This window comes from Strongylocentrotus purpuratus, unplaced genomic scaffold (genome assembly GCF_000002235.5).
Source record: "Strongylocentrotus purpuratus isolate Spur 01 unplaced genomic scaffold, Spur_5.0 spur5_scaffold_19, whole genome shotgun sequence".
NCBI lineage: Eukaryota > Metazoa > Echinodermata > Echinoidea > Camarodonta > Strongylocentrotidae > Strongylocentrotus > Strongylocentrotus purpuratus.
In genome coordinates, this window is record NW_022145604.1 from 360,749 (window position 1) to 386,376 (window position 25,628).

Consider the following 25,628-nt stretch of genomic DNA (forward strand, 5'->3'; position numbering starts at 1 on the left):
AACATTTAAGTTGTCTAGTTTGCTTTGTAATTCGATTATGAAGCTGTAAGTAATTTTTTTTAATTAATTGGTGACCAGAGCTGCGTCTCACGCAACCGTCATAAGTACAAGTTTGCCGACATCCCTTTCAAACGCGTATATTAAGTTTAACACGCGTTTATAGGATGTCGCTAAACTTCGCCTACTTATGACGGTTTCGTGAGACACAGCCCAAATGAATATGTTCCTTGAATTAATTACTTCATTGATTCAATTGTAAATCTTTAGACACATTACCGAATTGTTCCATGTCCATAGCTGATTTCCTTTGCCCTTGTGACAGTGATATGTGGATAATTCTGCTCCTTCTCCAGTGTAATCAATGCAATCTAACTCTTGCTTCAGCTCATTGAGGCTGGTGTACTCCCACAGCTATGAGAGAATTTAAAGAATATGTAAATCTATTTCAAATTGCAAGGAGCTTGATTTAAAAAGAGGAAATCAAACACTAATGTACTCAGAACTTGAACATTTCTGCGAATCAGGTTACTCAAATATTAACGTGAGAAGGTGAATTATAGTAGCAGTATAGTTGTAGTAAAATAAAATAGGAAGATTAACAATACTACTACTACTACTATATTTCTACTACTACTACTACCACCACCACCACCACCACCACTACTACTACTACTACTACTACTACTACTACTACTTACTACTACTACGACTACTACTATCACCACCACCACCACCACTCCTCCTACTACTCCTACTATTACTACTACTACTACTACTACTACTACTACTACTACTACTACCACCACCACCACTACTACTACTACTACTACTACTACTACTACTACTACTACTACTACTACCACTACTACTCCTACTATTAATACTACTACTACTACTACTAATATTACTACTACTACTACTACTACTACTACTACTACTACTACTACTACTACTACTACTACTAATAATAATAATATTAATGATAATAATAATCATATAGTTATAATCACAACATTTATATAGCGCTTGCGCTGTACTATTAATATTAGACCTACATTGGTATTAGCCGAGCTACCCTGATAAGACGTTCTGGCATTTGATGAATTATTTCACACCGGATACCCATTTCATGAGTACAGAGTGGCAAATGTATTGCCGCAGTTACCCCATCCGCGCGAAGCGCCGAAGCTTAGACATTTCATTAAATTATTAAACAACGAAGACGATTCGTTGTACTGCTCTCGACTCTAAACCCTTGAATGAATTCAGATCCACCAATCGCGCGAAGCGCGGAAGCTTTGACGTTTCATTACATTATTATAGAAAGCAGACGATTCGGTGTAGTATTCTCGACTCTTAATCCTTAATTGTCTGAATTCAGTTTCCCCCTATCGCGCGAAGCGCGGAAGCTATGACGTTTCCTTAAATTATTAGAAAAAGCAGACGATCTGTTCTACTGGTCTCGACTCTTAATCCCTGTCTGAATTTAGTTTACCGCTCCCGTGCGAAGCGCGGAAGTTTTGACGTTTTATTAAACTATTAGAGAAAGAAGATGATTCGTCTTACCGTTCGCGACTCTTAATCCTTGTCTGAATGAAGTTTCCTCCTTAGACGTTTCATTAAATTATTAGACAATGAAGGCGATTCGTTGTACTGTTCTCGACTCTAAACCCTTGTATGAATTCAGTTTCCCCCAATCGTGCGAAGCGCGGAAGCTTTGACGTTTCATTAAATTATGAGAGAAAGCAGACGATTCGTTGTACTTTTCTCGTCTCTTATTCCTTATCTGAATGAAGATTCCACCCTTCCGCGCGAAACGCGGAAGCTTTGACGTTTCATTAAATTATTATAGAAAGCAGACGATTCGGTGTAGTATTCTCGACCCTTAATCCTTAATTGTCTGAATTCAGTTCCCCCCAATCGCGCGAAGCGCGGAAGCTTTGACGTTTTCTTAAATAATTAGAAAAAGCAGACGATTCTGTGTAGTATTCTCGACTCTTAATCCTTAATTGTCTGAATTCAGTTCCCCCCCCAATCGCGCGAAGCGCGGAAGCTTTGACGTTTCAATAAATTAATATAAAGCAGACGATTCGTCGTACCGTTCTCGACTCTTAATTCTTGTCCAAATAAAGTTCCCCCCTCCCGCGCGAAGTGCGAAAGCTTTGGCGTTTCATTAACATATTATAGAAAAAGGATGATTCGATGTACCGTTCTTGACTCTTAATACTTGTTTGAATCTAGTTTACCCGAAAATTTTAAACCTCTGATTTCTTTAGCTGATATTATAGGAAAGTCAAACTTTTAGAAAATACAAGTATTATAGTTGTAGTCTCTCTCGATGTCGTCACAGCGGATAAAAGTCACAGTTAGTAGGGGAAAAAAACTTGTCGGCCAACCGACATTATACATCTCATCGACTTCAAATTCCTGCATTTATATAGTACTCGAGGATCGAGCAAGAATACCGACACAGCTGACCCGACATAGCAATATATTTATGCGTGTCTTTCTTGCTCCCTCGACGAGACGGCTCCACCCAACAATCCCCCTCTTTTACTCCCACCCACCCTCTCTCAGGCTCTTACCTTCCCTTGTTTCCTTTTTCTCTTTTTTTCATCCTTTTTCCCTTTTTTTTTTCTCTTTTCTTTTCTTTCCTCTCCTCCCTCTTTTTTTCTCTTCTCTTTCCTTTCCTCTCCCTTTTTCCTTTCTTTTCTTTTCTTTCCTTTCTTTTCCTTTCTTTCCTTTCTTTTCCTTTCTTTCCTTTCTTTTCCTTTTCTTTTTTTCTTTTCTATCCTTTTCCCTCTCTTTTTCCCCCTCCCCCTTTTCTCTTTTTTTCCCGACGGCAGCGCAATTTTACCGACAATATCCTGACAGGCGGGGGGGGGGGGGTGTTGCACCCCCCTTTGGCGACGCCCCTGGTCCCAGGACGTATCCACAAGATCACGATATCTCTATAGTAATCGCAATTGCAGATAAATGTATCTTCATTTTTTTGCTGAAGTATCAATACAGTGATGTAATAATAATGTGCTAATACAATAGTTATCTTTGTTTAATATTATTATCATTACATTACATTCATTACATAACATTATTGTCAAAATAGTAAACAACTTTATTTTGGATAACCATCATCTAAACTTTTCAAAGTCAAAGTAAATGCTGATTGTTAATAAAATTTGAAGGGTTAAACAGATAGATTACCCTAATATTCAAGCTATCCCCCCATATGTTTTTGTTTTCTTAAGTTTTCTTCTCAAAGAGTAAGGGGTAGATCTCTCTTTATTTTGAAGTCATTACGAAGCAAATCGGTCACCTACCCGTTTTTCATTGAATCGTCCACACGGACTTCCTGTGATCTTCTTATCAGCTCTCTTGTCAAGGCAAATGTTAAAGTCAGGATTCCGTATCTGAGAATAAAGTAAAATAAGCTTTACTTCAACCTATCTCTTTGAGAAAGTAACATACCAAGTGGGATATAAAGACATGCGCAGTGGTCTATCAAAGCAACATATTTCTATCTTAACAGATTTCTGTGCTTATTTATAATCACATTCGACATATTTTGAATTGGTAGCAGTATAAAATTTCAGTTAATCCACACAAGTTAATTGCAGGCAACTGATAAATGATATGAATTTTACTTTTCTTGTTATAGAGTTATCGAGAATGTGAGGAGATGGAACTAACGCCACTGGGCATGATGTTGCCCGACTTAAGTAACGCTTTTCTCAAACATTTCTTCGTTACCTGCACATATTGATGTTATTACTTTCTATGGCTTGTAGAAATAAAGAAAGGGCATTCAATTTATTTATTTATTTATTTGTTATTTGTTCTTTATACAGAGTAGTCTTTTGAGTACATAAAACTGATTTGCAAGAGAGTGCTGTATAAAAATAATGAAATAAATATACAATTTATAAAAAAACAAAAAAAAAACAATACAATACATAAGAAAACAAAACCAGTGCAAAACAAAAAGACTGACAATGGAAACTAGTATTAGCCTTTTGATCAAGATACACACAATTCAAATGTATGGATGTTTCTTATCTTTGGATTAATAGTGGTGAGGTAGCCCATTAACCTGAATGGACAACAATACTTTGAATCCAGTCTGCATACATTATATGTTGCTATGTCGGGCAAGCCTAAGGTAAGCTTACATGTTGTCAAGACAAACCTTTCTTTAAACAGTATGCATACAACATGCCGGTCTATTCAGCTAAACTATACTCAATGAATTCGAACCTGAAAGTTGATTTACTTACAAACCCGAAAATGCTTCCCTTCCTCGGCCAGGGTGATTCTGGGAATACATTATCAAGATACCAGTCAAATGACTTGCAATCCAGCTTCTTACGAAGATTAATCTGATCTTGAATGTCTCCAGCATCTATCCTCAACACATCTGGATGTAGTTTATAGTAGAAAGCACGTGCATCACCTAGCCATACTTCAATGAGGCGCTTGTTGTTACGGTGAAAGTAACTGCCCATGCCACTGTAAGGTGCAAACTTGCGGAAGATATGACCCACGTGTGAACAGGCCATGGTATACAGAGATCCACCACACATCCACGTCTGTAAACAAAAACAAAAAAAAATTAATTTGGTACTCATTTAAACACAGTCCCTTGGTCTAAGGTTAAACCAAGACTAAGGTAGCTAATGCGTTAGAAATAGACCGAAGCGCAAGCCCCCCCCCCTTTAAATAAATCTATGCACTATTCTGTCTGGAGGATATTCTGCCCCCATTGCTCGTGTTCATCCGAGACTTGTATTCTGAGGGAACAATTATGGGAAGAATTTACCAGAAAAATGTTCCCCCTAATTTCTGACAACCCGGAATGCACCCAAGTAAGTAGAAAGAAATTCTCCTGATTTACGGAGTGCTTAAAAGTGCAAAACCGTCAATGCAGTTAAATTAACACGAAGAAACTATTTTCGTAACGCAACGAACGAGAACAAGCATTCAGTCCATACTGTTTATCTAGACGCCATCGTTTAGTGAACACTGTCATAATCATGAAGAGTGTCGTTAATTACCAAATGTCAGTATCACCTTCATTCTTTTTAAGCTCTCCTTTGCTCTTTTCATACTACTTCTACATCTTCTATGGATTCAAGGTATGTTTTCCCCTTCTTTTTTCTTATCAATATTTGATTGAAACTTATCTTATTTTTTCGTATTTATTTCTAACTCCTTTCCAGCAATAGGCGCCAGTTGTACAACCTTCACTATGATACATCATTTTGTTATTTCTATTTATGATAAGGCCTATAATATCACCATTACCATTATTTCACATTCTGTTTAAATGATGGTTGGCTTCCAGGGTTACATGGATTGTATCTGCCTCTCTGTATTTTCGTTGTTCTTTATTTTCTCTTTTTTTTCTTCTCTACCTCTTCACAGTTTCTTATCATTGTATTTAGTCCTTTTCCTCAGTCTTAATGTTTTGATAGTGAGCAAAGCTAAGATTTACCTTGAAAGAAAGCTCTATATTCTCAGCTCCCCAGATCTGAAAACCAGGATCATACATGCCCAATTCCATGAAGTAGCCCTTATCTATGGAGAATAGCCCTCCCGCCATAGTGGGTGATCTGATCGGTAAGGTTGGGTTTCTTTTTGCCTCTTCTAGATCCATGGTTTGTATCGCGGTCCAACGAAAAGCCATTGTCCAACCAAAACTGCCGACCTTGACAAATAAAAGAACAAAAAGGTATTTTTGAAAACTGAACATAGATAGGAGTGTAGGCAAGGAATGAAAACATAGAGATGGACAATACAATAATTGAGAGAGGGAGAACTAAGAGCTGAAATTAATTCAGAAAACTTTTCAGTGAGAGTGTAGTCGAGGGAGAGAAACAAGGGAGTGAAAGAGAGAGAGGAATAGATGGAGAGAGAGACAGAGAGAGACAGACATAAAAAAGGCATAAAAGAGAGAGAGAGAGAATAAAAAGAGGCAGGTGTAATTTTTTATCATATATAAAGATATTTTATTGCATTTTTGCCAAATCTATTTCTTTTAAAGAAATAACAATTAACAGTGTAAGAATAAAAGATATTACCTGAGGGAGTTGGTCACTCCCTTTGTATGCTAGGTCATTGTCATCTATAACATCTATTGTAGGGGTAACAACATTCCTCCTAAACCACAAGGATAATAAGAAATACAAAACCATAAAGTAACATCTCATGAAAGATTGTGAAGAATAATCATTAATCCCCCGATTCGTTCTTCACAAAAACACTTGTGTATGTTAATATCTTTCAAAGGTTCATGGTGATGAAAGGGTGATGATGATGAAAATGATGAAAGCAATGATATCAACAAAAATGACAATATTTTATTCCGCACACTAGAGCTTGTGTTTTATGTGAAGAAAATGAATCGTCTATGGCGAATGCATTTTGTACAAACGAATAAGATGAAATGAAGTTCGCTCTTACCTTAAATTGGATTGAATTAGCATAAAAAAGAAGAAACAAAAATGAAAGTTAAGCCGGAATAAAGATATAAATTACACTAAATATTGGAATGAAACCACCACTTACATTGCAATACTTTACAATTGTTATAACATAAAAAAAGCCATTTTAGTGAAACCTTGTCTCAGATGACAATAATTTCAAAATAGCATATAATATATATACAACATTATGAATGCAATCCTGTTTGTATATGATAACACAAATGATTTGAATAAAACATACACACCTCTACTTTCAAATCAAATATTGACAGTAAATATTAGACCAACTCAAAAACATTAAATTTACAAGGGTATGAATAATTTAGTTTTTGACTGTATGTTTATTATGTTAAGTGAATTCGCATGCAAATTGTGAGCAAAGCAAATTTCCACTGGACAATAAAAAATGAAATTTATACCTAAAAACAGAACCATACGAATATTCATACGAACCTGTCTTTATCGATAACAGCTAGAAGAGGCTCAAGCCATCCTACGTTGACTTCACAATGTGAATCCAGAAAGGTTAATATATCACCGATAGCATTCAAAGCACCATGGATACGGGCTCTAATCAACCCTGAACGAGTGGGTAACCGTTCAATACGTACCCGAGCAGACGAGTGAAAATGGCGAGAAATATAATCATCAAGCTTCACTTTTAAATGTTCTGCACAAGGTAAAGAGATATACATAGAGGTTTTACATTCAGTTCGTTTAGCGTTGATAAATGAGCAGCATTCATAGCATTGTTAAAGACATCATTAGCAAGGTGAATACCCATCACATCACTACTACCAAACCCTTCAAAGATCGACGTTATAATGTTATACTCAATGTTATACTCAATGAGTAAAATATCTATTTTAAATTTATATATATATATTAAATTTGAGACCTACACTAAGAGAAATAACTACATCTAAAATCAAGATATCAAATTTAAAGAAAGAAAACAAATACGCCTAATTTTTTCATAATTTTCTGCAGGTAAACTGTCTCGTAAATGAAAAAAAAAGAGAGGATATTCTAACGTAAATTCAGCATATTCGAAAATATGAGAACATCCCCTCCATGTCAGCCATTTTGTACTGACAGCCCATTAAGAATGGTCTTTAAAAACTAGTGATTGGACCGCGTCCAATGTACCACTGTCATCAACGAGAATGAGCTCCTTATTAAAAATGGGGCTCCTATACCCTCACTCCTACCCCTCGATTAAACATAGTCTAACAATGTACATGGTATGAAGATAATTATTATGTACTGTGTGTGCTAGCATCATCAATCAAGATGAATTCATCTAGAAGATGTATACGCCCCCTGCCCCTCCAATTCAAAATGGTCTATCAATGCCCCAGATAGGACCTTCCCTGTGTGATGTCATCGTCAACCAGAAGAAGTTTTTATCCCCCTCTCCACCCTCTATTCAAAATGGTCTATCAATGCTCCAGATAGGACTTACCCTGTGTACTGGCATCGTCCACCAGGATGATCTCTTTTAGGAGATGCCTAGGTGACCTGTTGATAACACTATGCACTGTCCGGAGCAAAGCACTGAAAGCCTCGTTGTGAAAAATGATGATGACACTGGTAGTAGGTAGTACCTCAGGATAAACCAGCGACTTACATCTACAGATAAAATAAGAATCAGTGGCGTAATCATTTATCTATAGGGAAGGAGGCGGCGCAACACTTCCCGGAAAACACGTGGAAATCCCGTTATTTTCTGAGCCTAGCAGGACCCGTATCCACACAGCTTCACTAGGCTACTTTTCTACTCACTAAATATAATTTATGAAGTTGTGTGAAACTTACTTACTTTTAGTTAGGTTTTATGAAGATGGGTATAGTTATTTAACATTATTTTCAAATAATTGTGTGTAATAACTATAAAGTAAGAACGTGTATACCTATATGCAATGTCATTCCTTTTATATATAATTTGCATTACTATCGTAATTCTATATCCAGCGTCGGAATTTATAATATATATTATGTTAATTGCTCTAGCCATGAGGCTGAGTTTTCATATCTTTTCATACAAAACGTCTCTCTGATGAAGACGTACGTCAAAATTGTGAATCGACCAGACGAACCTGCAAATATGCAGTCCAATTATTCAATATGAAATTTACAAATGTCATATCATCTGTGTGCTCAGCTGGCTTTAAATCGGTGGTGTTTATTCCCCCAGGGGCTAGTCTCCAGTCGTATGGTAGTGGTGAATGGTGGTGGTGGTGGTAGGGAGTGGAGGGGGGGGGGGGGGGTGAAGGAGAAGGCCTACCCCAATATGGCTGGACGCCCTATTCAACGAAATATGTCTGTCTAAATAATAAATTAAAATGCATTTTGCATTCTATTTTCTAGTTCTTCCACTTGATGATCCATTCAAGTTTTGCTGAATGTGGATGACAAAAACGTACGGTAAACGTTCTTTTACACACGCCTCCTCAGTTTTAAAGAATTCACTTCCAGATTCCATGAGAAATCACAATAATTTGAACAAGTTTAAGGTTTCTCTTAAAACGTATTTATTCAATGTTAAAAGTGTACACCCATGAACTAAGCGTCCAACACTACGTGTCCTTCTTTGCTTCTAAGTGGATTTTGTAATTTGTATGACTTTTTCTTGTAATTCTTTCCTTTCTATTTGAAGCGCATAGGGACATGCTATCCTGTAATGTGTTATGCGCTATAAAAGTACTGAGTATTATTATTATTATTAACTTAAAGATATATAAAAAAAAAAAAAAAAAAAAAGGAAAATGTTAAGGTATGTTATGTGAATGAGTTTTTATTGAAAACACATCAATATCCAACTGGGAGGAGTTGGGGGGGGGGGGGGGTGTAGTGTACTTCCAATGTAATTGATAAGCGGTGAAGTATCCATCACACTGAAGAGAAGGCGAACACCTGTCCATGTGTGTGTGTGTGTGTGGGGGGGGGGGGGGAGGGGGTAGAGGTGTGTGTGTGTTGGGGATTGGTAGGGTGTGTGCGTGTTGTTTATTGGGGTGTAACTTCCAATGTAATTGATGAGCAGTGGAGTATCCATCACACTGAAGAGAAGGCGAACACCTGTCCATGTGTGTGTGTGTGTGTGTGTAGGGGGGGGGGAGGGGGTAGAGGTGTGTGTGTGTTGGGGAGTGGTTGGGTGTGTGCGTGTTGTTTATTGGGGTGTAACTTCCAATGTAATTGATGAGCAGTGGAGTATCCATCACACTGAAGAGAAGGCGAACACCTGTCCTCGTATTATTGCCTGTCTGCAAACAGCACCAATAATTATTAAAAAGGAGTGGATGAAATAATATTTGGCCAATAATAGTTCACATTTCGCAGGACAGTTGTTCAAAAAGGCGTTTATTTGCCACGTTTTCATGTCTATCAACATGCCTCTCTGATTAGTGTATTATGATTTCACTATAGGCCTGTTCTCAAAGTCGGATGAGAGAAGAAAATGTGTGAATGCAACTAAATCTAACTTTCAGTGTTGGCTCAGTCAGTAGAGCGTCCGCATCACAACCGGGAGGTCGTGGGTTCGAACCCCGGCCACGTCATACCAAAAGACGTTAAAAGATGGGAGTTGTTGCTACCTTGTTTGGCGTTCAACAATAAGGGATAGAGCAACGTCGTTTGGCGCTGCTCAGTGGCTGCCGGGCTCACGATCAATTGAGCAAAAAGAATTTCCGTTTCGGTTTAATAAAATTTGGAGTTGACTATTAGGCTATTATTATTATTATTATTATTATTATAATTTAAAAATGAAATGTGAACTTACTGTTGTGGTCTCACATCAGGTAATGATCTATTGAATGCTATCATGTCGCTAGCTAGGAGATTGAATGCATTCTTATGGTAAAGAGCATCAGCATGGGTCTTCATGTCACCTTCAAAGATAACAGGTTTACCCATCTCTCCCAGTGGATGAGCAGGATCAAACAGTCTCTCTGGAAGCTCTGTTTGGGGGTAGAACATTATTTTAAATCCATTTGAGTTTGATCGATTCATTTGAAATCACATAAATCGGTTGTTTTTTAATTTCCCCGTTGCGTGATATCTGTCACGTTTAGGCGATTTTAGTACTTTGATGTAGCAATTTATGTTTAATTACATTTTAATATGTGTCCCCTTCTCACATACAAAATTATGTTATTACTTATATTTTTCATGTCAGACGTTCGGGTAAAATCATTTAGGATCCAGTTCTGGATTCTGATGCATCATATAGCTAACACCATCTATTTAACCATGTTATGTGCAATAAGCCCCATCCCTTTAATCAACCCCTTAGTTATTTGTGTAATTTTTCACCCGCCGTGTATCTTGTAGTTCATAATAAAGTTCAATAATCCATACAGTATTTGCTTTAAAAAATAACAGTGAGTGCAACTGCATTTGTCACTACATACTATTGTCAGAAATGAGGGTTTATCCAAAGCCAGAGCCAATAAACGTTACAATACAAATATTAAATCTCTTGAAATTTGAGCCATGAGGCTTGACGTTGCACATAGCCATTGTATGCGTCATTCACTGCCTAAAGGGATATACGCTGTGCGTTTCACAAATGATATTACAGCCTATTCACGTAACATGTCTCTATTCATATACGTGTAACTCTACCAACTGAACGTCTAATATATAAATCATCTTCCTAAAGCAATCCCTAAATAGCCTTCTTCACAATATGATGTCTCCTTTGAAACCGTTTCATGCAGTGTCAAAAGGCCTTGCTTCACAAGCATGGCTTATGATATGTAAAACATTACAATGTACGTGGTGATGTTATAATCAATATAACCACTGTTCTTTGAATTCTTGCATTCTATCATGTTTATGATTTTCTGTTTTAACAATGAATGAAGGATACCCGAATAAGAGTGAGAGAGAACGAGAAAGAGAGAGAGAGAGAGGGAGGGGAAGAGAGAGAGAGAGAGAGAGAAGGGGGGGGGGTGAGGGAGAAAGATTGTTTGAGGGTATAATCCAAGGAAGACAGAGAAAGAGGAAGAAGAAGAAGAAGAAGAAGAAGAAGAGAGAGAGAGAGAGAGAGAGAGAGAGAGAGAGAGAGGAAAAAGAAAGGAATTGCAATTAAATAAATGATATCAGTTTCCCTTAGAATCCTCTTTTGTTAGTGATCAATGTTATGTTTGTATTACAGATCGTGTACCGTGTGCGCCATGAAGCTCGAAGCTATACAAACCAATCAATAAGGTTAACACCTGTTGCGATTACAGACTCTATAGATTTTTTACACTTGCTTGCATTGATGAGCAATTAAGAATCATACATTAATTTTTATAACACTTATAAGCCATTACCGGCACGCAGCTTGGTCATATAAATTCACTTTTAGAAAGAATATCATCAAACCCCGCCCCCCCCCCCCCACTCAGGGGTCGGAATGACCGCATGCGTGTTACCAAAATGTCCGGTAAAGGGGTACTTTTCGTGCGACAAAGTCCGGCCCGAGAATTGTAAAAAAAAGGGGTGTATTTGACTTTTCACCCGGAGATTTCTTTAAAAAGGGGGTGTTTTTTCTTTTTTCTCTCTCATCTCTTTGGAATCCTGAGAAATTATTCCGAATTTAGGGGGGTACATTGAGCATTTTTCTTGATTTAGGGGGGGGGGGGGGTGTCTCCAAGGCAGGAAAAGCCCGCGGAAGGGGATTCGGAAATGTTGGCAGTCCTCAGATAGGGGGTGCTTTCAAAAAGAGGGAACGAGCATATGCGTACCCTAAATAACACTGAGTGGGGGCCGGGCATCAAACATTTTACGAAAAACCTTTAATTTGTCAAGATATTTATCAACACTCCCAAAACATGCCAACATGAATGAAGTATTTATGAACATGATGAACAGCTTTTGTATGGCCAGTTGAAATAATATTTTCAGCTTTACATCAAGGAAATTATAATCAATAAATAAGTTTTAATGACTATGTTTTTGGATAATTGACACAGTGGTTTTCACAATGTCGTGTAAACGGACCTTTATATTTTCATCATGCTCATAGGCAGACTGACATGACAATCTGTATACCAATTATCTGAAATGCATTTAGTGTGTGGATAGGTATTGGTTTTTTACTTTAATGGGGGGAGGCTGAATGGCATCTCTTATTTAATCATGAACACAAAATATTGTGTCCGAATTCTGCTGAAAAGGTCTTTGGCATGTTACGAAAATGCGCTCACATCTCGCAAACGATTCACATCATGTATTCACTAGGCTATTTAGTGTTGTATTTCTATTTTGAGTTTTACGCCTCGAAGCGAGCTAAGCATTCCAGTATAACATTTTAAAACGGATAAACAACGACAAACAACACCATGTTTATTTGAGTAATGGTATAGAATATTTGTCAAATATTTCACGAAGACTTTATCTTAGAAACAGTCGTGTTTGTGTTTAAATACCTTTCTTAAATTTAAATTTATCAGGATCAATGATGATAAGTTGAGGAGCCTCTGTTGTGATTATATTCTCCTTGTTTGGTAAACCATCCGCTGCTACATTGTTGATAGCAGGTCTGTGAAGGTCTGGTAGATGTTCTTGTCGTACGTCTTCCTTCACACCATCTTTTACCTTGGTGATATTATGAGCAACACCCTCTGATGATGATGATGATGTCCTCGGCTTTAGAAGATGGTCCCCCAACTTTCTTGTATCCTTAAGGTCATCTTTCTTTGTCTTATAGATTTTAGCCTTTGGTGGATTGTTGGGTAATATGAATTCTCCATCAGCAAAGTGATCATCTATTTCTTGCTGGTGTAGTTTTATATCATGCATTTCATGTACAAGACCCATGTGTTCATCTAATACATTGGGTTTGACTTCCTGCTCCTCTGCGGCCTGGCGAGCGGCATCGTTCACGAATCGTGGCATGGTCCTACGATTAATCGGCTTCTCATCTTGCCTTTCAACAACCTCAAGTACTTGCTCAAAACCGATATCAAGATCTTCATGTCTAGCGTCAATGCCGTCATTTCGGAAGATTCCTCTACCAATAGTACAGATGAATACTATAAATATTGCAAACATGCAGTATTTCAATGCTTTCCGCACGTGACGTTTCATCATGATTTACTGATTGGTTCAATAAAATTCAATTTACTACAATCCCTCGTAGCTAATTAAGAGATCGGCAAGGAACTCTAAGGTCGCAGGCATCAATATTAGTTGAATCGTACTTGATATTTATGATATAGTAAATAGGCCCTATACGTTGCTCTCTGATCTCCTCGTATACACCCTATTATCTCCTATTAATTTGTGCGTTTCTCCACCTGTTTTTCACAAAATCGATCGATGGACGCGTAGGCTATGTCTCGTATATTGCTTCCAAACCGAACCCATCGCACACACAGCCTATGTCCTTGTTCAGCATGCTCTACCACACCAGAATAAAGCGACCTCATTATGATATTCTGACTGACATCAACATCAAATTTTATTCAGATGCAGTTGATTGATGGTTAATTTTGCGAGTGCTATTGATATTTAATCATACTTGTCAATATGTATGTATAGACTCCCATCATCTAATGCTGTTCACGTTGATGTATATTTCATATGTATTGTAATTTTTAGGTTTATTTGTGATTTTTGTTTAATATGTAAGTGTTTGTCATTGTATTTTGTTTGTTATAGCGCTGAGAGACTTCGGTGGAAAAAACTTTTAAGCACCGTTTAATTATTATTATTATAAGTTGTCTATGATGAATCTACAATATAAACATTGTAATGACGCGAGATTAAAATGGGAAAATCGTGAATGTAGACCTCTTATTACTAAAATGAAGGGAAATTTCAATTAATAATTCAAACGCCATATGAATTATTCATGACGCGAAGCTCGCGACTACGTCATACGTAGGCCTAATAGTACTGGAACTTGATATCTAGTGTATTTTGTAAACACGATCCACTTAGTGATAGTAAAGTATTCCTTGACATTGTCTTTATATCAATACAGAATATTGATTTGTTACATTACATTTTAAATTGATTTATATATTTATAAGGAGAATATTGATGTAGGCCTACATCAATGAAGTTTAATAAATACAATACAAGTTAGTATTAAAGGTAAAGACCAGTATTTGAAACGACCCAATCTCAAAAAATGAAATGGAAGCTCTTATTACCAATCATGTGAAAGAATATGTTTTGACTAATACATGATGATAACATTTTTGCCGGGAAACCGCCTACTAATTAATATATTTGGTAAATTAATTTATCTATTGGTGTGTGAGAGATAAACGCACATGTCGCGCACGTGTGCGTAGTCCCATATACATCTTTCTGTGTACAGTGCTTGTAACTTTACGAAGACTGGGCCAAATTTCTTATCATTTTGATGATTCCAGAACCTAGCAGTACACACTAATACTTATATGCTAGATGATCAACCTTTTCTGATCGATTCCACAACGTTTTTTTCACAATGCAATCGCATTCCCATAACTGGTCTTTATCTTTAATAGTTGTATGCAAAGTCATAATAGTAAGGAGATACTCTAAATTATCAGTCTTTTCAAAGAAAAATTTAAGAAAATATAAAATACAGGTACTTGTTTTAAATCCATTTTTTGTAAACATTTAACAAGGTTGCACGATGCCGATGATACCCTGAATTATACAAATTTTAAATCTCATTTTTTCGATCCCCTAACCCCTTTCTTAGACGATAAACAAAATTAAAACTTTAATGTCGTCAAAGTTTTGTTATTTCCAAAGTAAGGTCTTAACATGAAGGCCTACTTTATTCGTGGTGGTAGTAATACAAATTTGACTGATTAAGATAACTAACTACCAGAAGTCATTTATCCTCTTGTTTTTTTTTTTTTATTTCTCTGTCGCAAACCCTCCCTCCACCATCTTCCACCTTTATACAATGTCGACACACGGTCTTTATCTTTCTCTCCCCTCTCTGTCTATTATTGATCTCTAACCATTGTCTTCCCTTCTTTCCCTATAAGGATTAAGAGATGGGTAAAGAGGCACAGACAGAGAAAAGGAGAAACTAGAGAGACAGAATGAGAAAATGAGAGGATGAAAAGAGAGAGAGAGAGAGAGAGAGAGAGAGAGAGAGAGAGAGAAAAAGAGAGAGGGAGGGAGAGAGAGAGAGAGCGGAATAGACGGACATAAATTTATACAGCGACATGGACACAAAAAACTCGTATTTTATCATATTCCCATGAAAACTCGTCAATAAATTATGTCTACTCTCCTTTTATAGAAAACACTACTAGAATTAACATCCATTATAATTTAGTCACAAATTAAGTACCAATGCCCTTTGAGATTTATATGCATCAAAAATAAACACGGCGGATGAGAAATTAAACACGCTACCATGTTCACTGGCTATGTCTCCCTCTATATGTTATATATCTTCTTTGAAATTGTCATTGACACTAGTGATAGGCCTACGTGTAATTCAATAATTGCCCTTTTGTATTTCCGACCCATACCATAAGTACTTCAAATAAAAGCACAATCGATAACAATTGTATCTTAAATCTGAATCTCACAAAAGAAAATTAAAATGTGGACTTGAACATCAGCAGTGATAACCCAGTCCACTGGATCAAAGGTCGGGTGACATCCAAATATAAGTGGATTCCTTTGGATGTGCTGTTCACATTAAAACGAAATGTAACAAACACACTAACAAGAATTATTCAGTAAGAAATATGCAGAAGAAGGGATACCACAATAAGTGCTGGCGTCGTACCGTGATGACCTGCGGTGAGGGGGGGGGGGGGGGGTGGTGGGGTGGGGGAGGGGTGATTTTTGAAATACATGGTTATGATAATGAAGATGAAAGTGAAAATGTCTTAAAACACTTTTTGTATAATAATAATAATAATAATATGGATATTTATATAGCGCCGGTATCCGCCAGGCTCTGACGCTCATGGCGCTGTACACATTATTTATCACAAAAATATAACTTTCTTAACTACAATAAAGTAAACTTAAACAACACAAATTATTACGCTACATTAACATGCTTACATAGCACTGTTTAGAAAGAGATGGGTTTTTAGAGCAAATTTTAAGTCATGAAGGGTAGTTAAATCGTTTTAATCATTCTTAAAATTATTGTTGTTATAATAATTATGTTCGCCATTATCATCATTATTATCAGTATTATTATCATTATCATCATTATCATTATCATTGTTCTCATTATTACTATGAGTATCATTATTATTATAATTATTGTTAATCAGTTGAATTTACTATCTTTTGCATTTTCATTCTCCGCTAGCTCTCTCTCCCTCTCTCCCTATCTGTCTCTCTCTCTCTCTCTCTCTGTGTGCCTTTTGGCTATTAGTTTTTATATATTCTCAATGAGGTCCTCATTAACAATCAATACCAGTGTCGTAGCTTATCGTGGGTATAAGAGGCGTAAAAATCGGGGGAGGGGCATCAGTAGTATTATGCAGATGAGATGTTAATGAACAAGGAAAACGATTAATTTGGTTTTGGTTTTTGTACGGGGGTTGGTATTAACTTCTTTTCATGTTGCATCACTCTCTACTTTCCCCCTTCCTTTCTTTCGCTCTCTTTCTCTCTCTCTCCCTCTTTCTTTATCCATCCATCTCTCTCTCTCTCTCTCTCTCCCTCCATTTTTTCCTGTCTTTCACCCGTCACCTATCGATTTAACAGGGGGTAGTTCCCCACCTGTTAGCTTCGCCAATGATCGCTACATATAGTTTTTCAATGAAAGGAGCTGAAAATATGGCTCTTTAATAGCCACTCCAGAGTTAGTTCCCTGGTGGGCGAGTGGTACTTTAATTGGCCCCAACCCTAGCTTCCAAGTATTGAGTGAGGAAACTTGAAAGAAGATATGACCTTTACACTGGTACTTCATCTCAACGAGTCACACAGTGAACTTTGCTACTGTTTGATTATAATTCTGCGGGATGGGGAATGAGAATAACGTATTACGCAGTGTGCGTATGAGGCTAGTATCAATTAAACAAGCAAACATTGGACGATAGTTACTAACTATGCAAACAACAACATCGACTGGACAGACCATGATACCTTTATAATTGAATGTAACAACAGAGAAAGATCTCATTATAAGATGTGCAGAAATGACGACGACAACTTCCTGGATCTTTATACACAGTATGATATGAATGCGAGGCTGATGGAGAACATCAGGTAAGACGTATACAATATAAGGTGATTCATCGACTTGGTTGTAAAATGAAAATATTTTTTGGCCAATTTTGTTAATCTTTTACCGAGAATTAATTGCTGCTATTTTGACTGCTTTTTAATTATTTTCTCACACTGCAATTTTAATTCGAAAGATCAAATGAATTGTAATATTTATTGTTCCTATGCTGTGAGTGCATAGCCCTATATGTACATTGAATAATCAAATATACTCAGTATTGAAGATCTATAGCAGATTAAAGAATGTTAGTAATAACTGCTTTTCGATTAATCATTCATAAGTGATTTATCAAAATCAAACTCGAATCTAATTCTAGCAGATCAACAAACACGTTGAACGTAATAATTATTCTTAGGACGCATTTGATAAAAATGAATGTATCATTTGAATCGATTGCAGATCCATAATGTAGTACTTCAATGATCAGAATTAATTCATCAATACTAGGTTTTAAGCTTCGTTCATGTTTATACTGAATAACTAAATAATCGAATTTAGTTGCAACTTTATTTCTTTTCCTTCATTGAATGTAATGTTATCTATAGTGTTTACATTTTGTGCATGTGTATATCATCGAAGTTAGTCACAATTCCAGCAGTCCAATGAATTTTATCAATCGAAAATTAATCTCATAATTAGAACATAATCATCATTGTGAAAATCATTCACAATTTCAATCCCTATAAAAGATCTTGTCAACTATTGTTTTTAAAGTTTTGATATTCGTACTTAACAATGTCAGCATGGTCATGCGGGAATATAAAATAAAACATCATAATTTATATCAAACAATTTGAGTTATAATATAAACAATTATTTGTTGATTATCTTTTGTTATTTTTGTCAATCATTAATCTGGTTACCATTTGTATGTACTTTGATCAGTGCACGTATCATCGCGTTAAGGCTTTGGTGCAACGATGTTTGTTTAAACAATTAAAAAAAAAATTCTCTCTCTCTCTCTTTCTCTCTCTCTCTCTCTCTCTCTCTTTATCTGATGATCTTTACATTTGAGGTTTTGCATAGCAATGTCTATAACATTGTAGCATTGGAAAGAGCATAGTGGGGAAAAGAGAGTGTATGATAAGTTTTCTCAATTTCGTCCTAAGGAGTAGGGACAGAGCTGGGGAAAATAACGAGAGGTATTCTTCTGAGAGGAGTCCTGAAAAGGACTGCTTAAATGAACGCGGAGTGAGAGAGAAAGAGAAAGGGAGAGAGAGAGAGAGAGAGAGAGAGAGAGAGGAAAAAAAAAGGGGGGGGGGGATCTCGACGTTCCGAACAGGTTGACTCTCCTGGTGTATCAAGTAATCCTACTTTTTAACCGAAAGAAAACTTAACCCCCCCCCCCCCAAATTTTTTTTTATTTTTTAGAAAGATGACTAGATATGGCAGGACAGTTTGAACCAACTATTTGTCTGAAGTTCCATACCGTATATCCATTTCGCTGTGTACTAGCAATGCAAGTGATCTTCAGCAATCATTTTCCTTTATTTCTTATCATACCGAAACATCACAGCATACATCAATTTCTATGTACTTCATAATCCTGTTCCGATAGCTTCCAGTCTCATTCGCAACGTATTAATAATAATATTGGATTCTTATATAGCGCACGTATCGACCTTCAAGATCCTCAAGGCGCTCCAACATTACCCGGCTATGCTAGGCTGCCGATTTCGACGCTCACAGCATTTTAAGGAATTCCTTCCTACCTATGAAACTCTATCATTTAAATAATGTTATATTTTCATTTTCATATAGGGTTCAGTAGGTCTACTTCACTCTTTGACTTGTCATATGTCCGAGAAAAAAAGATCAAAGTAAATGACACGGCACGTTTTAATATTCCAGTTGAGAACCGCGTCTAGAAAAAGAAAAAAATCTATAAGGTACCGTTTTTCATGGAAATAGTATTGAGGTTTATTTAACCTTTCCAGATGAGGAAAACGTTTTCAAGTGCCAAAACAGTAAGGCGGTCAGCCCCGATTTCGATATTGTAATCATACCACTCAGGATTCGTATGGGGGTGGAAGGGGAGGGTGGGGGAGGGGGAGGGTGGGGGCAGGAAACACACATTTCCTTAGTTATAGCTATAAACTCCACTATACTTTTGTCTGAAACTAAGAATCGTACACGGTTAGGTGCTTTTGATGAGCCGCGCATGCACCCCCCCCCCACACAGACCTGTTTACAAATCCACCTCTTCCTTCGTTTGCTACCATCTTGATATTTAGGAGGACAACTAAATGTCAGGATACTCCACAGTGTTTAAAGAATGAAATATTTTGTCAATTACGGAGAGACACTCGAAGCGCATAAATATTAAGAGTGCAAACAAATGTTGACACAAAGGTGTGGGTGGACACTAGAACAGATATTCTGGAATTATAATTCACCGGTGTTTGGCCGAACCATTTAGATTAGGGCCCCGTCTTATAAAGAGTTGTAATTGATCCAAATCAATCGCAAGTCTTCTAATAAATGGCAAGTTTTTAGTCTCTTTTCTCTTATGTACATAGTCGCGATAGATATCAATCGCAACTTTAAGTTGCGTTTAATAATAACTTTTTTTATGAGACGGGCCCTGATGTGCGCTTCATTCAATGACGTTAAAATTGTGAACAATTCAGCCATTGGCTGCTAATTACAGTTTTCACGACACCAGGATTTATAAATAAACCATCGATCATACATAAGTGGTGTGTTGTGACGAAAATTCACTCCAAGATTATCCTTCATTATAGATATAATTGTGCGTGGTGCATTTTTTCAGAAACCGATCAGTTGTTTTTCAGTCCAATGGTACACGCTTAAAAAGAGACGACACGAGCTAATCAATTCTCTCTGATATTTGATGCTTGATCTGGGAGTCAAGAAAACAGAAATTTGTAGAAAACTTTTGTGACTATATCATTTTTCAAAGTTTTATTCTCGTCATTTCTTTCTACGTTTGATGCATATTTACTTCTCAAAGAAAAATATTTTTCGAGCGATCCAACATTTGTGATCCAGCGACAAGTGTTAACTTGATAATTTGGTTGGGACAATAATAATTTATTTGAAACCCTCGGTATTCGCCGTGTATTATCTAACGAACCTCCACTGACAATGTTTTCTTATCGTTTTAAACCCAGGAGCAGAGGAATATCTGCTGCTAATCAGACCAAGATGAGGAGAAACACACTGCGTGTAGGGGTAAGTACGACTAGAGATTAAAGAAACTATCGGCAAATATAAGATGACTTTCATTATTAATAACCAGCTTATTCGTTGGTATCTTTAAGCCAGCTTAGTCAACAGATAATAAATCTAATGTTAGGTATTACCGCTGGTATACATGGAATATTGTAGTATATTAACTATCTCTTTTTAATTATAACAATTTGTTTTTTTGCGCAGAAAGATCCAGTAAAAGTGTTTATATAAATAAAAGGAAGTTTCATGTCGTAATCTGGTGAAGGCTCTTGGTAACTCTCATACGAGGGTTCTATGTAATAATAAATGCAGGGCCCGCAGGAAGAGCAGTTTTAATGCTGATGGGGCTAAACAAGGAACCAACCATCATCACATTATTATTATTATTATTAGTAATATTATCATCATCATTATTATCGTTATCATTATTACTGTCATTATTATTATCGTTATCTTTATTATTAATATCATTATTATCATTATTACTATCATTTTCAATATCATCATTATTGTCATTTATCATTATTATCATTTCTGCTATTTATTTAATGTAATAATAAGTTACATCAAATATTGAGAGTTAATAGTATTCACTAAAGCAGTTGCTTAATCTAACCAAATCAAACAGTCCAAGTAATCCCAATTAATTCATGACTAAACCTTATTCTGACAACGATGCTATTGTCTGCAAATTTTAATTACCAAACTAGCCTAGCAACAGGACGTTCTAATTACCAGAAGTTGGATATAACTTGGTTCTAACGAACAAATATTTGTTGGTTCTTTTAACTTGGAAATAGTGGCTACACGTTATTATCTGTTTGTTTTGTTGTTGTTGTCTTTTCCAGATAAAAGTCGTCTTCTTGCTTAGTTTCGCCGTTCTAAGCTTCTACCTTGGATGGCATGCAGTACCACGTAAGTTTTCAAACAAACAAAAAACTAAATAAAAATGCAAGAATGACAATGTGGTAATGATAACCAATACGCTTAAATGTTTTTCATCTTTTCGAAGCCGACTTAAATGTAATACGAAGTTTTTGGCATGAGGTCATGAATTTGGTTCAAATGAACATATTGGAAGCATATACGATCCTACAATATTCAGTGATCGTTGTCGCGGTTGAAATCGAGTCTAAAGTTATGAAATTGTAAATAATAAACTCTTCATGTTGTATAGCTCCCTCTAAAGGTCAAGATATTAGTTAAGCTATTAAACAATGTTTCTTGACTAAAATCGACCTATTAGATATTCCTGTTTGGAGAATATATATCACAACTACATATTCCGAGATTTTCATGGTCGCAGCTACCATTGTACTGCCGTAGGCGCTATTTGAAATTTATCAAAACTTACCGGGACCACCGGTAGATTTTTATATTCTATTTTTCTCGAAAGCAGTAGTTTTTTAGGGGCTAACCTACTAGTGCTTATAATACACACACAGGGGCATCCAAATATATTAAAATTGAAATAATCAATATCCACCCAATTTGCAGAATTTCCCCAAACTTGGAAGTACCTTTAAGGGACTATCTTGCAATATTCTTTTTCTCCTTCTGCATTCTATGCAATATACCGCTCGCTCTCTCCCTCTCTCCTTCTCTGTGTTGTCATATATTCGTATATTTGTATTCGTTAGGTTACGCAATGGAGATGTGTTTTATTGCATTTGCTTTAATACAGGGTCTGTCGCGAAGAAAGAGAGGGCCATCCCGTACAAAGCTCCTGCGGCTAGTCCGACTGCTGCTCTCTCAAACAATGGTAGATTACCTTTACAAATCAACGCATGCAGAGAAAACTCAACGATTAGAAAGCCTATACCAACCCATTCTAGGCCTAGACCAAGACCTCGAATCATATTGGCCACAACCAACAAAGCCTTCTTGGACTTTACAGAGAACTGGATTGAGAGCCTAAAGCGATGCAACGTCAGGGACCACGTGACTATAATAGCTGAAGATCCTTCCACATATGAAATCCTAGCCAAGAGAAATGATATCAATCTAGAACTATTGCTGACGAGTAAAACCAACTTACCTGACAGTGATCTTGCTTTCGGATCTCAAGACTATCTTCGTTTAGTTAACAAAAGACCCAATTATATTCTGCGGTACTTACAAAGGGGCACCGACGTCCTCTTTTCAGATGTGGATACGGTATGGCTCAAGAACCCCTTACCGTTCTTCGAGGACGGTTACGATTTGTACTTCGGAAGGGACATCTACGACGACCAGACAAAACCGGACTTAGTTTGTGCGGGTTTCGTGTATTACCGTGCCACCAAAGCTACGATTGATTTAATTGTAAAATGGATCCAACGCATCCACGCTCGACCCGAGATACCTGATCAACAACTACTGAATCATTTGTTACGTAACAGAACCATTCGAAATACACTCAAATTGAAATATCTGGATCAAAGACAGTTCCCAAATGGAAATGATTATTTTAATGTGGAATGGAGAGAGAAACATGCCAACATAGAACCGATCGTTGTACACAACAACTGGATAAAAGGACATGATATTAAGATAGAAAGGTTTAAGAATGCTAGCATGTGGTATTTATGATATTTATCCGAAGAACATACAATGTTGTATCAATTGGAAACTGAATGAGCGTAGAAGATACAATATAAAGGGACAAAAAATTATCTTTCAGTATTGCACAAAAGTAAATTAAAACCTCCTCATTGGGCACCTCTTCAAATTACAAGTCAACAGGGGTCAAATTTGACGCAATTACGGTGACGACATAAAATGTGGACCCGGTCGACTCGCCGATGTAGCTGAGGCGATGGCCCGTGCTTAATTAATGCAAAGTCTTTGTGAATATAGGTACTGATAATGTCATCAATTCGATAGTTAGTTTTTAGGTCTACAACTTCCGATTTTCAAAGCTTTAGAATTCGAGTTATCAGAGAGCTGTTAATCCTCAGACAAAACAATAGCATATATTTATATTATTGTATCTATGGCTTCTAAACTTTCTGTTTTCTTTTTTCCCTTCCGACAGGATTTTTAATGGAATGACTAGTGCTTTATTCAGGGGCGGATCTACAAGGGAAGAGGGGGGGGGGTTAGGGAGTTTAAACCCCCCCTTGGGCTGCCAAGTGAAAATGTGATGTGTATAGAAAAACACCATCATTGTGTCCGGCCCACACAGTATTAGTAGATGTTAGTAGATGCCAGGAAAACATCACAGTCTTACGGGGGTTCAGAATTCCGCATCGTCATTGGGTCAACCCCCCCCCCCCCTACCAAAAAGCTAGATCCGCCCCTGGTATTCAGATATCTGACGTAGTACGTACAATTTTGTAAAAACATGTTTATTTAAAACAGTATCATGAACTTGAGGCTTCTGTGAGTGAGAAGGGGTTTCAAGAGATTTATGATAATATTACTCTATTTCGGACAACAATATAGGCCCACATGCAACTCCATATTTTAGCGTTCTTAATCAGTTTTTAATAAATCTGTTGTGTTCGACTATTTAAATACATTTAAAGGGTTTATGAAAATATGTTATTATATTATATCTATTTTACTGTGATTATTAAGACAATTTAAATGATTTATGAAAGAAATGTTCATATTATATTTATGATTGGGAACCTACAAAAACAGCTATGCTTTCCAGTAAATTCCTTACTTACTTTGTAAACTATGTTATTTATTGTGCAAAAAATTGTTATATGAAATGAAATAAAATCGATCAATCAATCAATATACCCCCTCTGACAATCTGAATAAATGATACATGTGAACATTTCAAACAATAAACTAAGATTGTGTGTTACCAGCCGATCACATTACAAGGGAAATCAAACCTAGCAAACATGAAATAATTCAAAGTAATAATTTTTAGCCATCAAATTGACCTTGGTTTAATTTCAAGGGTCGCACACTACTGAATACGATCGCCATAAAATTGTTATGATGAATTCCATTTTTTATGAGAAGGTCTGTATTTATCAATATGCAGGCCTATTAAACGTGACAAGTGACTTTGAGTGGACTTTGATGATTTCCGCTTCATGATATCCTGCCACTCCAGTTAGTCATGTGATCATGTGTTAAAGTCCCATATCGTCGATAACGATAGATCGAGAAAGCTATAGCTATAAAAAAAAAGTCTATTGACTTTTTGAAACATCAGTGCTAGTGCTGAAGGTACATTCGGCCTAGCGAGAGTTTGATAGAAACATCAATATCTTATACGTTTTCTGCATAAGCTTCACGCAGTTACCTTATCGGTGATGGGACCGGCCCTTCACATTTATTGTATTCTTTCCACATTGACAAAATAAGGTATTCACTTATCATCATGGGTCATCGTACTCATTGAATAAGAGTTATATTGGACAAAAGGCTATCATCTGTTACTCTGATAAAGATTGGTTGATTTTAAACCTATATAACCTATAACCTATATATAAAATAATTATTTCTTTATTATATTAGTGCATGAAAAAATATGTCTTGGTTTTAGCCCTTGGAACCAATTTTCCAGCTGCCACTTTCTGTCTGTTTCTCAGTTGACAGATTTTTATTTCAGGCTCAAGCAAACATATTTTGAATGAGAGGCATGGGGAAAAGACTCATTTTAGAGAGAGGCTCTAGTAGGCTACGTCATGTATTTTTGCAGGACACCTTCCCATAATGTGCTTACGTGATCATCGTCACATATAACCGTCATGAACCGTCATTCTCAGCCTTAAAACCCCATTTCCATATCAATACAT

The 25,628-nt window shown here is 36.6% G+C and overlaps 2 protein-coding genes across 2 annotated transcripts; one reads left to right on the forward strand and one right to left on the reverse strand.

Annotated features, from left to right (window-relative positions):
* Nucleotides 1-249: 249 nt before the first annotated feature.
* On the reverse strand, nt 250-13,855 carry LOC579791 (polypeptide N-acetylgalactosaminyltransferase 1). The gene is made up of 9 exons (XM_030990654.1): nt 12,899-13,855; nt 10,261-10,438; nt 7,948-8,114; nt 6,936-7,152; nt 6,078-6,156; nt 5,492-5,704; nt 4,275-4,586; nt 3,321-3,410; nt 250-411 (listed from the first exon to the last, which is right to left on the reverse strand). The coding sequence occupies exons 1-9, from the start codon at nt 13,560-13,562 to the stop codon at nt 250-252; spliced, it is 2,082 nt and encodes a 693-aa protein (XP_030846514.1). The 5' UTR covers nt 13,563-13,855.
* A 3,549-nt stretch (nt 13,856-17,404) lies between these two features.
* LOC115918772 (UDP-D-xylose:L-fucose alpha-1,3-D-xylosyltransferase-like) lies at nt 17,405-23,963 on the forward strand. The gene is made up of 4 exons (XM_030989983.1): nt 17,405-17,669; nt 20,823-20,883; nt 21,732-21,798; nt 22,568-23,963. The coding sequence occupies exons 1-4, from the start codon at nt 17,590-17,592 to the stop codon at nt 23,452-23,454; spliced, it is 1,095 nt and encodes a 364-aa protein (XP_030845843.1). The 5' UTR covers nt 17,405-17,589; the 3' UTR covers nt 23,455-23,963.
* The last annotated feature ends 1,665 nt before the right edge of the window (nt 23,964-25,628 follow it).